Source organism: Ciconia boyciana, chromosome 2 (genome assembly GCF_034638445.1).
Source record: "Ciconia boyciana chromosome 2, ASM3463844v1, whole genome shotgun sequence".
In the NCBI taxonomy this organism is placed as follows: domain Eukaryota; kingdom Metazoa; phylum Chordata; class Aves; order Ciconiiformes; family Ciconiidae; genus Ciconia; species Ciconia boyciana.
The window spans coordinates 127169270-127183529 of NC_132935.1; the positions used below are offsets into that span (position 1 = coordinate 127169270).

At 38.6% G+C, this 14260-nt stretch overlaps 1 protein-coding gene across 2 annotated transcripts in view; it reads left to right on the forward strand.

Annotated features, from left to right (window-relative positions):
* Nucleotides 1-14260, forward strand: part of ZNF385D (zinc finger protein 385D) — a 442063-nt gene that overhangs the window by 261921 nt on the left and 165882 nt on the right. The window contains exon 1 of one of the 2 annotated variants that reach the window (XM_072853998.1): nucleotides 13111-13347. The exons of the other annotated variant lie outside the window; for it this stretch is intronic. Within the exon in view, the coding sequence (XP_072710099.1) occupies nucleotides 13326-13347 (22 nt within the window). The 5' untranslated portion in view covers nucleotides 13111-13325. Of the gene's footprint in view, nucleotides 1-13110; nucleotides 13348-14260 lie in introns of those variants that run through there. 2 annotated transcript variants of the gene reach the window in all.

Below are 14260 nucleotides of genomic sequence, written 5' to 3' on the forward strand. Positions count from 1 at the left end.
AATGTAACTTCCATAGTCTCACTGAAGCTATACCAAGAGAAAATGACCCTTTTTTGTCTTGCGGAAAAAAAAAAAACACAACAAAGAAACAAACAAACAAACAAAAAAGACCCAAATATGTAAGTGAACACAGTGTAAGGAAAATGTGAGTCAGTGCTTTGTTACAACATAGTAAACCATTTTGTTTATATATTCTTTCAGCAATATGAGAGATGAGTACAGGTTTTACGTACACTGCTTTCTCACAGTTGGTGTTATTGTTTATATGATGGGGGACAGTGTGAGTTGAATGCTGCCCTAGAGTCAAGAGCTCCAGGGGTTCAGCCTCTTTCTCTCTCTTAACTAATCTCTCTAATTATATTTTATACCCCCATTTCATCTGCAAAACAGGGATATACTATTTCCCATCTTGTAAGATCAGCTAGTTGACAATGCAACAGCTCTTGCAAAAATATTAATATTATATCATAAATGTTAATGTCCTTTGATCCTTTTGTATTGTGAGTGCCTTAAGTCTGGTAAATTAGAACTTCATCAGTCAGGGTACAGGAAGATTAATTCTGTGAAGCATATCTTGGCACTTGTGGGGGGACATCTCAAAAGGTGCCAATATTTTGCTGTTGAATAACGATGGTCATTTAGCTTGCTGAGTTGAAAGGATCTTTAACTAGGATTAAAGAGGGAGAGAACTATTTGGATAGTGATGCTTCCTACTGGAGAAGCTTTATAGTCAAACTCTTTAAAGGATTTATTTGTTCCTTGACTTCATGGCATGACCCCTGATTGCCAGTGAAGTGCTATTTATAGTATTTAGCCAGTAATCAGGAATGACTAATCTTGCTTCCCTTGGAATGTACATGCTTTGATGACTCATGTAATATGCTTTCATTATCTCACAATTTGGTATCTCTGATATGTTTAAAAATATGTACATATGTATAGTAGTGGTACTTAACATCTGCCTTTCTTAAAGTTCCATAAATTAAGTATTTTGTAATTTTTAGATAAAAACTGTTGCACCTCCTGTGGTGTCCCCTTTCAAAGTAATAGGTGTTTCTTGTTCAGTCAGTCACTCTTGCATTTGTCATTTTGCAAAATCTTCTGGCAGGCTTGAATGCACATAAGTCAAGGAAAAAAGATCAAAGGCTAATCCATTAGTAGCCTCTCAGATCTGACCTTCCCTTAGAAAATACTCTGTGAAAAGTTTAAAATGACTCTTTACAAAAAAGGCAAAAGACTGTAGCAGAAAAATTATGAAACACATAGTATGTGCAACAGCAGGACCAAAGCACTAGTTCATCTGCTTCTCAACTGGAAAATCAGATTAAGTAGTCACGTAATATGAAAAGAACAATCTGTTTCTTTAAGTTTGCTATTTGTATATTGCTAGGTAGTACTTTATGTAACTTTCTTCTAAAGAAACTGTGAAAGTACTCATCATAAAATACTACCTGAAAGCCTGTAAACTGTGCTCTTGTGTGATTATTCTTGCTTTAAACTTACCTGAATCTCTTTAATTTTCTTTTAAATTAAAGATTATCTAACTCCAATGAAAGATCAATAAATACTGTTTAAAACAAAAAAAAAGTAACAATAGTAACTCAGTAGTTACTATTGTAGTAATAGTAACAAAAGTAACAATAGTACTACAATAGTAACTCAGTAGTTACTATTATAGTACTATAGTACTATAATAGTAACAAAAGTAACAAATAATAACAAAAGTAACAAAAAAAGTAACTCAGCAGGTGTCTAGGAGGCAGTAGTCCAAATTCCTGTAATGAATGGATGAGGACAGGTGATGGGAGGTAAAGCATGTACTATGGAACCATGGATATTAATCCTTGCATAAGGGGGACAAGCCTTGGGTAGCCTACAGGATTGCTGGTTAACCTCCAGCTGGGACTAATCTGCTTGTCTTTCAGGTGGCTCCAATGGACTTCTATCCAGTGGAAGATCCTCTCCAAGGACCTTGATTAAAACCATGGTTCATTCTTATTCTTCCCCTATGCATTGGTTGAGATATTCAACAAAGATGGGGAAAAAAGAGGTTTCTAACCTGACTAGAACAGTTATGAGGCCCAGAAGACAGAGGTGTAACAAGTCATGACAAATTTTTATGCCCAGCAGCAATGAGCAGGAACCCACTAGGACTTTATTAAGGACAATTCCTAACACTAATCGTACTGTAACCTGCTAAAATCTTGACCGTTATAATTTAACTTCTTCCTCATTCTAATCAAATGACTCTGGGGTACTGAACAGAAAGTAAAAAAATAATACAATAGAGTGCAAATTTTATAATTCCTAATTCTAAAATGTGATTGGCCTCATATCCAATGATGCAAAAAAGATTACCTTGTTGAGCAGGAATGAGAAAGAAAGAAGGGGAAACAGGAATCCTAATGTTGCTATTTACCTGCACAGCAAGTTAATTATACGTTTGAGAAAGCATCGAGCATTGTCATGTGTATGTGTGTGCACATGGTTGAATATAAATATGTGTGTATATGAGTGTGTGTACATGCTTTGTGTACACACAACATTGCACTACTTGTGCATGGTACTTCCTGAATTTGTCTTAAAGTCATTGGTTTTAAGGGATGTAAATGAAGATGAAACATGGCCCAGTGGATTTTAATGTATAGACAGTTACTCTTGGTAAAAATAATTACTTGATTAAATGCTCTGGTGGACAGTGATCAAGGAAGGAAGTGGTAGATAAGTAATGAAAAGTGTATCAGTACAAAGAATATCAACAGCTTATAGAACATGATAAATTATCTTTAGCGGGATAAAACAGGCACTGCAGACTTTTGCATGAAATGGTTTTACTGAGGCCTTCTATTTCTTACACTATTTTCCATGAAAGCTTTTCTGTCAGTGATGCAGTTTTCTATTGCACAAAACTAAACTGCCAAATCACTGTAACCCACAAATGAGCTAGAAGTCACTTTTACATTGCAGTCAACTCTGTCTGAGCAGTTGGAACATAAATGTTCATAAAATGACAATAACTTTTTTACATAGAGAGAAATCAGAGGGTCTGCAGATGAAGTGAGCGTAGCAGTCCAGCATACCATCATGCATCTTCATGGAAAAACTCATCTTCTGTTCTGCTATCTGCGGACCATTCCTCAGTGCTAGGCAGAGATAGAGACCCCTACGACTCTACAGCCAGCTCTTCCTCTAACACCACCGAGCTGAGATTGTGTTGGCATAACACAGTCCTTCTGTCCAAGATGAATTCATAGGCAGTCAGTACACTTGGAAGAGTTGTCTCATATCTAGAGTCTGGACAGGTATGGCTGGGGCTTTCAAACCTAGCTGAAATTCTTTCAGTTGTGAATGCTTTGTAGGAATATGAAGTTAAGCTATAATGTACGCCTTCATCTGTGGTATACTGTTCATCTATATAGTGCAGAAAGGAAAAATTCTGTGAGGTAAGGATTTAGTTCAGTGTTTTCTGTCTCCACATCCATATTTAGGCACCTAGAGTAACTAGGCTTATTTTTAGAGGTACTGAGTGGCAAACTGACTAGAAGTCAAGTCACTAAATTATCTAAAAATAGCAGCAGTACTCTATTTAGGCAATCATGTTTAAAATTATTAATTTTCTAATTATTTTGGCATAAATACAATGGCAATGTATTTGTATTAGGATGGCATCTGAAAAGTGCATATTGAAGAGACAGCTTGGCTTTGGGATACAGTCTTTTTATTCAGCTGTGGGAAACAGACAGAATTACTTATAGGCTGCTATTATGGCAGGGTGTTTTCAAACCTGGTAATTAAATTCAGAGGTATGGCAGATCAAAAGGAAACCATACAGGAAAAAGATGTAACAAGAAAGTCAGGAACAGATACAGACAGGAGTTTTTTGCTGTACATGTCATTCTGAATTAGAATGGCAGGAGGCTCTGTCAGTAAGATCAAAAGGTGGGAACAGAGATGAAAACTCTCCTTTTACTGTTAATTATTATAAACCAGGCAGGAATGTATTTGAACACTCTTGGCAGAGTGCTAAAAAGCATTAACTTCCCCCCCCTGCTTCTGGGAGAAGAGTACTGGAGCATTTGAAATTTAAAAGAAATCAATTGTTTCTGTGTGATTTTAAAATCTTTTTTTTCTCTTCACTATTAACACTAAATGGCTATAGCATCTAACAGCCACTTTGTGACATGCTTCCATTTTGTTTTAAAGGTAAGCATGAATAGCATAAATTAATCTACAGGGATTTCAGTGGAACATGGTTATTGTAGGATACCGGCTTGGTCATTCAAGAGTGGTACTTTCCTCTGTGCAGAAGGACAGACATTTTTGATCTTTGTTTTTTGCATAGGACGAAATATTGAGGCACGGTGTGGTCATGTAAGATCCCAGGAAACTTTCTCAAGCACTGGAGAAGCTAATGTTATAGTTAATTCCTTAGGAGATAATTTGATTTTTCTTGTATAAATTTCTTGGTGGTTTCATTTGCAGGTGTTCCTCATGTTCTGTTCTAAATTGCTGCTTAGTGTTGCTGAGCACAGTTGGTAGTTGCTGTGATGATCCCAGATGGAGCTGAATTTCAATGGGTATGAGTGATCTGCAGGGGTCCCAGATCTTTTAAGAGGTTTGGAAGCCTTGGCTGGGATTCAGCTTGCATTTCTTGGAGCATATAAAGTTAGGTGCATGTGTATAGGTGCCTACAAGTGAATTAGGTGTCTAAGCTCCCCTTTTGATTGGCAAAATTCTAGTCAATATAGTTAATGGAGCTTAGAGAGCTACTTGGCCAACCAAAGTTGGTGTCTGCTTCCAGATGGAATAACTCCTCAGACTTTGACTGCATCAATTTGATCTCCATTGACTGTGATGGGAAATTACACATCCAGCTCGCAGGTAGGCACACGCGTATACACGTAAAAACTTAGGTGTCAGTCTCTGAGTCAAATCCCACCTACAGTGAGATCTACTGTGGAAAAAATAAGTAGCACTGATATTTTCACTTCATGACGATTCATTTCTTACATGCTGTTGTGAAGCTTGCGTATGTGGAACAGCAAAATGCTTACACATGGACATGCAAATCAAATTCAGCACTGGTGTGAATAAAAACAGTACAAATTTTTCAAAGCTATCTCATAAAAAGTTGAACACTATGCTGTAACTTGCATCTTTTTATACCCTCAAATTAGTGCCTTGTCTGCTGCCATTTTGTCCTCCTCCTCTTTTTGCATGGCAGTTTCTGATAGACTGCAGCTTACTCTCCTTTGACTAGCATTTCCTGTGATAGCAACGTGTTGGCCAAAATAATTTTTCCTTGGATATTAAAAAGGAATTCAAACACATCATGTATGTTTTCTATGAGATTAGTTAGACTGTTTTATAGTCATTGGACACAAAATTTCTCCTGCCTAACTGTAACTGGCTAAAAGTTTATCATCTAACCTCAGTTAAATGTTGATACCCCTCTCTGAGTCATTCTCAGTGGAATGAGAGAAGTAGCTGCAGAGAGGAGTACCTGCACCTTCCTCTCAGATAACAATTTACCATGGGATGAGTTGCCCCAGGAGGCACCTGGGGCACTGGCTAGTTTAGAGGAGATGCCTCCTTTTTAAGTAGTTGAAGCTGGATGTGCCTTAAGCTCCTGCCTGTTCTTAGTTCCAGATGTGGTGCTGGCACCTTGCAGATGTTTCAGGTGCTGCTGCAAAGGATCTCAGCTCTCCAAAGCAGGAGAGAAGTTGTAGTGCTGTGCAGCTGGCAGTGTTTGTGTCCCTTCCTGGCTGTTGGTCTGTGCTGCAGCCTTGCTCCCATCGATTGACCCAGTCTAAAAAACGAGCTGCTCTGCACCCACCCATTCACGTTGGGACTGCATCTGCCAGCGTTTTGCTCTTGCAGTTATATATTGAAATCACAGCTCAGTGCCTTCATAACCACTGGGAAACGTAAAATCATACTGCATTGCTACTTTTTTTTTTTCTTTTCGTTTTTGAACAGCTCTGTACAGCATCAAGAAAATGAAGGAGTATTGCTTCATGCCCGTATCTTGACATTTTTCCATTTAGAGACTTTAGGGTGTGGAAATTGATTTGATTATATTCTACAGGAGCAAACAGAATACAGATAAAATCATTTACATATTTTGTGCTTCAAGATGTTTTATTTCTTAAAAGAAAATTAGGAGCAGAATTGCTTGGGAAGAAAAAGATAGAAAGGCTTGGAAAGAAAATTGACACTTCCTTAAATAACTAGAGGTCACCAGATGACTAAAAAAAGCCATTTCATTTTCAGAAAACTTTGGCTAAAAGTCTGTTCTGGTTCAGCCACAAAATAAGGACAGCAACTAGAAATTAAAAGGCAACTTGGAGCAAAATGATACAAGAGGAAGTGGATACTAATCGATATAAATTATAAGTAAGAAGTATGGAAAATTTATAGGGAAAGCCAAAAACAGGAAATGAAAAATCTGTGGTTGTCAAGGCAAAGGACAATAAAATGTTTTTAGTGTATTAAGAACAAAAATCCTAATAGTATAAGCCACTAGATGGAGATAGTAAGATTGTTACGAGTGATTTGAAAGAGCCATAAGTGTTAAATAAATATTTTTATTTTATATTTTGAAAAATGCTTGATACTGTCCTCATGTCATGAGTGTGCTGAGGCGCTTTCTAAAATGCCTGGAAGAAAGAAAGGAAGATGTCAAACAGCAGCTACTTGGACTAAAGACTATTTAAAATCAATAGACCTGGATAACTTTTGTACAAGAGTCCTAGAAGATTTGTTGAGGAGATTCCCATTTCATTGATGCACCTTATTGAAGGAAAAAAGAAAAACAAAACTGAAAGAAAAACAAAACCAAACAAAAGCCCCCAAAAACCCCCGAAGAAGAATCAACCAAACAAACATCCCCTACCCCCAACAGCCCCTCAGAAAAAAAAACAAACCCAAACCACCCATGTGAAACCACAGGGGAGTACAGGAGCGCTAATGATTTGCTGGTATTGAAATATAACTGGTACCTATGCAATAATCACATTGCTATAATTTCTGAGCAAAATGAAAAAGTCTCTAATCAATAATGCAATAAATTTTAGTTATTTTAGTTTAACCAGATATAAACAGACAGTTAAAACAGGCAGTATAAACAGACCATTTCACTATGTAATATCTGGTTTTGTTACTTGAGACTTATCACTTGATTGATAAAGATTATTTTAGAAATAATAGACGTGCATAGTTTTGGCCACTGTTTTATTTTAAACAAATGCACTATACAGCATAAGGCATGTACACATCTGATTAAGAAAGGGTTAATTGACAGATCCTCTGCATACCAAATATAACTACTTCATGATGGTACAATCAGAAATGCAAAATGCAGGTCAGACTTATGAACGGCTTGCATCCTGTAAATCAGAGTGAAAAAAAAAATCTAGAATGCAAAAGCTGTACAGAATTTCTCAGTGCAACATCTGCATTTATACATTTAAATTCATATATTATAAATTTATAAATTGTGAGAATACAATGCCTGGACTTGGTGATGAATCCTAAAAGATATGTTGCAAAATTGTAGAGAGTGCTGGAAAGCTGGACAAAAAAGTGAAACACTGACTAATTTGTTCACCTTACCAAGGGTAGTGATGGATTGTCTACATGTGATATACTCAAAACCCTCATGTTAGTTAGACAAATTTTACTGAATGAAGTACAGAAATAAAATTACAAGGGAAAGAGGGAGAAAGGAAGGACTATGCATGTTGGAGTTGATGTTACCACCAGTTCCAGTTTTCATTCTTTGACTGAAAAAAAAAAAAAAGATTTTGCATGTGTGTGTGTGAAAAAAATATCTTTGACATGGACTCAGACAAGCTTCTTGGTCTTGTTGTTTGCTTTTAAGACCATCTTTCTCTTAAAAATTATTATCAATATACATAGTTAAAGAAGCTTCTGCACCAGTTCTGTATTCACTCATATTCATTATCTTAAATCTCGTCACATGCTTAGGAGCAAAAGATGACAGGAGTGGGAATTTAGTAAAACAATAAGAAAAACAATGTCAGTTTGGTTTTATGTTGGCAGCATTCTGTTTGTTTGTGTAATAACTATCTATATCCATAGGAAGGAAATTCAGAAAAATATGACCTTTCCATTGCCACGTCATCTGTGTTCAAACTATAAAATACTGGAATTACTAGCTTTAAGCTTACAAAAACGCATATTGTTGCTATTTATGTTTCTTAAGCCTCGTACGTAGAAAACCCCAGTCACTTAAAAAGAACAGTGCTGCAAGTACTGTTATTGAACTGATAAAGTCTGCATGGCAAAGATTTGTAAAGGCTCTCAGAATCAAAGGTGAGTCTTTGTTTACCTCTTGAAAATGCTTTTATAGGAGGTTCTGGTTAGCCATTTCCAATAGAGAATGGAGCAGTTGATCAGATAGCAGCTAAACTAATGAAAAGCATCATGGAAGTGACAGGAAGATTAATTAAGTTCCTCCAGTTGTATTCACGTGTGGCGGTACAGAGTTCCTTTGGGTACTGCTGCAGTTAAATGGTATACATGGTGACAAATATTGCAGATTTCCAGAAGTGACACTTCTGAGTCAAGGGTAAAAAACACATTTGGTAGTTTTAGCCAGTGGAGAACGTGCAAAACCAAAGATGAGCCTCTATGGATAGTTAAAATATACAAACGTAACTCGCTCCTTCCCTTCTTATGCTTTAGCATAACCTCAAGAGATTAGTAACGAATCACAAAATCTGCATTATTGTGTAGTATGTCTTAAACTACTCCAGATGGCTTCAAAATAAAAACAAACCAAATTTCTAGCCGATGTACTTAGTATATTTGAGGCACAAAAATATGTGCACTTGGAAACACTTTCAGTTACTTTTGGAGCCTTACAAAACTGTGGCTTGTTTGCTGTTTTTTATTTCTGCACTGTGGTTACTGTAGTACTAATAGGAATGAAATATCTGCAATACGTAAATTTCCAAATTGCATAGAAGTTCTAGCCCTACTTTACCTTCAAGAATCTTTTAGTTTTGGGGTGCTTTTGGCGAATTTGTAGGTCAAGTGTGATTTGGGTTGCTTCTCCCACTTTATTTTCAGAAACTAATGTTTGCAAATACATTTTTATTCTTAATAGCTGTCTCTGTACAGTAGATAAAATTTATTTTAGGAAAATCTGGAAACCTTTCAAGTGTATGAGATCTTTTAACCTACTACACATGATGCATAAACTTAAAATGTTGTGTCACTGGTATATTTTGTTGCCTACTATTACATTTCTGCCAGCAAAGAGTCCAGAAAAGGTTTGTGGTCAGCCTCACTAATTGAAATTCATCAAAGCCAACTGGTAAGAGTCTGGGCATAAATCTAATATTAGTTGCCTCCTGGGAGAGTTCAAGACTGGAAGAGAGTTTTCCAGGAATCCTAGGGAATTAACTGGGTGCATTAATATTAAATATTAATTGGTCTCTGCAACAGACATGCCTGCAAGTGGTTTTAATACTTACTATAGAGGCATTGTGTAAATCAGTGGGCAGATAAAAATCAGTAGAAAGCTTAGATAGCACGGCTAGTTCACAAAGAGTGGCCTTCTGGCTCTAGACCAAGTCATGCGTGGGGACTAACCTGTAGCTTTCCCAGCTCTGGAGAAATGTAGGGTATGCGCTGTACTTCAGGGAGGTGTGTACTCTCAGCTCGCTTTTTGTTTATTCCGAGGAGGTAATGTCTTGTGGAGTTGTCTGCATTTGGAAAATCTGCTCTTTGTGGCAAACCCTTTACCTAAGTGGGGTTGTCAAGGCAAGGAAGGGCAGAAGAAATCAAGGTGGAGATGCTGTTAGGAAAAAAAGAAGCAGGTTGTTGGGAAAGAGGATTTCAGGGAGTTGAAGCTACTTCTATTATTACTAGAAATAAGGGTGTGGGGTGGCTGTTTTAGCAGAAGGTACTTTTTTTCATGTTATCTTTATGCTATTGCTGAATCGCGAGAGTTTGGGGGTTTGTTTTTATAGGTGAACCATGCATGAAAAGATGATAATTTTGCAGTTGACCTGCATATGTAGCAAAGCTAAATGCTGGTTAGCCTGTGCTGGCTTGTTGATGACTGGGAGTTTGCACTGTGGGCTGACATCATGGGCTAATTTGCTCATTCATTCTGCATGATCTTGCACGCCCAAACTGGGTCTACTCAAATCTCCAGACGCACACAAGTGTTTGCTGTTCCTGACTGAGCTTCCCCACAGTTGTGTTCAGCAGAGTCCTCAGTGCTTGAGTTAAAACACCAGTCATTCGGGATTGCAATTACTAAACTAATCCTTGCTTTCACTGACAGTGACAATATCCCACTTTAAAATTTATTCTTTGTCCCTTGCTTGGAACTCTACTTCTTTTTGCAGTTTATTAATGTTGCATACGTGTAAATGAAAGCAGAGTTTGGCATGGAGTATGTGAATTTGAGCTGTGAAAGCTTTCCAGGAGAGACCACCAGTGATTTTCCCTCCTCCCTTGCATTTGTTCTGTAGTTGAAATGCAAAGAAATTAAATAAAACTTGGTTTAGTGTCTCTTTGGCTACTTTGATTGTTTGCTTATTGTAAGAACACAAATAAGATACAATAAGGGGGGAGATGGTCCTGATTGTTTTGGATCCTAAAGAGCAAAACAGAAGTGCAGGTAACGTTCAGAACCAAGTAGTGGAGAATATGTCGGTCTATGTGGCACTTCGCTGTTTACACTTCCGGAGGAGCTGACCTGCCATCAGACTCCACCAAATTGGTACAGGTATTGTAACAGGGGGGAGTTTAAAGGCAGCATGGTTGCTGCCTGACCACTAATGGTACATCTACGTAGACATGAGTTGTCTGTATTCAGGCTCTCGGCTGGCCCGCTGACGGCACAAATCAGCAAGGCATATCAGCTTGGAGCAATGTCGAGACTGGAGGTAGCCTACATCTCGCAGGGTCTGACTCCCAACAGAAGAAGCCCGAGCTTTTCTGTGATAAAGTAAACTCAGCCTAACAGGCAAATGCTGTGCCTGGGTGCAGACTGTCCTAAAAGACATCACGCAGCGCCTCTGCAAAAGCACTTCGGAGCTAGCAAAGGAGCTGAAGGATTTCACAGTGAATTGATTCTCTGAGCTTTTACCTTCAGTGACAGGAGGGGAGGGAATGCTTGTGCTGCAGAAGGCTCCTAATAGTAGCTTATACCTACTGCTCAGAGGACATTAGAGTGGCTCAGCTGAGGTATTTTAAACCAGCCTTTGAGGGTGGTATTTTCTCCTATAGTGAGGTGTCCTTCCTTGTACAATAGAAGTGAATGAGCATTATAACAATGAAATGAAGGTACCATGAATACCCTCTGTTACTTGCTGTCCAAACCCTCTAGTTAAAGTACAGGCCATGGTTTCTAGACAGCTGCTTTTTTTTTCTTTTTCAGGGGTTTCTAGGTGGTATTTCTTCGCTGTAGTTTAGGCTTTGCTCAACCTAAAGCTGTTGTTGGTCAGTTTGAACCATGCGAGAAGTCTTGATCTTCCTACCTCACGCACTATGACCTCAAAGCGTGCTCCTGCACTGTGTGTTCTTTAGCTGTGAAGCTCTTTAGTTGTTTATTTTGGAGTTTATCTGTGTACCTTGTATCTCTCATTTCAGGCATGCCTCTTCTTAGGGGCAGATGGAATAAGACAGGGCACTGAGAAAGGCTAGGCATCAGAAATGGAGAGCTGTGGAACTGCCAGTGAGGGACAGGACTTAAATTCATGCCCCAGTTGCCCCTGACAGTATTTACTCATGGTGACTTTCATACAGGTAGCATGAAACCTCGTGAGAGCAATGCAGCAGAGGACTCTTGCTGAGAGATGCGTAGCAGCAGTATGCACCAGGGCTCTTAACTCTTCTGCTGCAATTGGAGCATTCCTTGGCTGCTGTGCTAGTGGGATAATTTTGCCCTAAGTGATTTGACCTCATGAAATAGTAGTTACTGTGTGGAGTTTTAGAAATGACAAGTGGAGCTTTAAATGAATTATACCTGTCATCCTCTTTCCTGTAGAATGAAAGCATTCATCCCGTTAGATCCTATTATAATGAAATAAACACTTCAGCATACTGTCCATTATTTTTTACCTTTATTTAGTTTAAGTGTGTTATCAGTGATACATGCCAGACTGACAGCAGGAAACCGATGTCCTCTATTGATTCATAGAAGAGACATAATACGTGCATGAATACAGACTGCATCGTCTTCACCGTGCTGCCACACCGGTTTGTGTCAGATCCATCCCGAGGCACTACATGTAGATGGTAGAGAGTATTTCGGTATTTCTTTGGTCTTTCTTCCTCTGAAGCTGCTACTAGTTCATATAGCAGCAGGGACTGTGCGGGGACCTATTTACAGCAAACTTAGGACCAATCCATTTGTCACAGAACAATAAAATAGCTACCAGCTGCTAATGACTTATCAACCTGGGCCGGAAAGGAACTGGACACCTGGAGGGTGAAAGGTTGTAAACTCCATTACAGATCCTTGCTGTCCTATATCTCCCGTCCTCACGCTTTGTTATTCATGCGAAGAAATCGTAGTTTAAAAAAATCAGTTCAGCTCTATTGAATTTGAACTGCGTATTTGTCAGTTGTTTTTTAAAAATAGAAACATACTGAGCTTTATCCAACATTCAGATTAAAATCATTTATTGAAATGGAACTATTGATTTTGGGAGGGGAAAAAAAAAAAAAGTCCTAGGTGGACATGATCTTGCAAAGTGCCAAGCATCTTTATCTTCTACTGAAGTTGGGGAATCAGGGCACTCGGGGCTTCTCCTGGAGCCTGCCCTTCAAAGAAAAATACACAATATACGCTTTGTCTTTCCCATCGATTATGTAATTGAGCACGTTATGTCACTGAATGCGTTTGCTGCCAAAAGAAAAAAAAAAGAAAAGAAATAAGTACGATTTTAGAAGGGCTTTTTTTTTCTTTTCCAAGCCAGAGTCAGGTTAACCAGGATATTAGAGCACGTCATTGCAAGCCCGTTAAAGAAAAGATCTGTTTGTAGTACTCTTAGTCCTGATGTCACAGGCACAGCAAGGACATCAGAAGGAGGAGTCAGATTACAGTAAGAATGGGCAGTGCAGCATGCAGCCGGAGTAAACGCTAAATCAGACAGGGATTGTATCAGGGATAAGACTGCCTGCAAAGCGCTCATCCTGAGGAGGCACACTGCTCACTCACGCTTCTTGTGCTGGGAAATTTCCACATAATGTAGAATGAAAGAGCTCTGTTTTACATGTCAGCCCTGTGCGGGAGCTAATGCTGAATACACAGCGGTGGGATCCTGACTGCATGATTAATGAGAAACATAATGTATTTTGGTAAGTGTTAACTGTGATGTAATTCTGCTTCTGCTCACATTATCAATAGGAGTGATTATTATAAATTTCGGATTCAAGAACATTTCGTGCTGGCACGCACCTAAAACTGACAACTGGGGAATCCTGTCGGCTGTGCAGTTTGAAAGGATTCCATTGTCTGGGAAATTTTCTGTTTGAGTGGGCTACCATGTAGTTTTAGCGGCTTGAAAAATAAGCTAGATGGGATGAACTCATCCTGGGTTTGTTTTATATGAACTTGTGTTTCATCTGCCGAGAGAGGATGAGAAATGCTTGTGAGGCATGGGAAGTTTTAGACGAACTTAATGTAATGGACGAGCTGCTACTGCACTGTCTCTGGTGGGGAGGCACAGTAAGCCTTAGTATTTCATTCAGCTTTTAGTTTGAAGAATTCAACGATACAAAGGCAAAACAATGCTTTATTTGCAGTGGTATGTTTGCCGAGTACTCTGCATTATGCAGATCACCGGTGTGGGGTTGGCTGCTAGCATACCACGAAATGCATATTATTTTAAGCCTTTAGAGGTCTCAGAGCTGTTAAATATTTGTGCAGAGTTTAGTTTTGTTGCTTGATGGAAATCTTCCTTAGGCTTACAGCTGAGCTGGCTGCATACCCTAAAAACATGCTGGAGCATAGAGCTATGTCTAAGCAGTGTAGTGCTGCAGTACTGGGCTGGGATGTACAATTGCAATATAATGCTGCAAGTTAGTGCTGCTAAATAGCAAAAAAATAAAATAGAAAATTTGGTGGTGTGGTGGAAAAATACTGTTCTTGGCTACTTGAAATCTCATCTAGCCTCAGTGTTAATTTATAGCTGCATAATACTTAGAATGAACACAGAGCAGAGAGTTGGAGGATTTCTGGGACATTCAGCAGCTTTCTCAGTTTCATTAA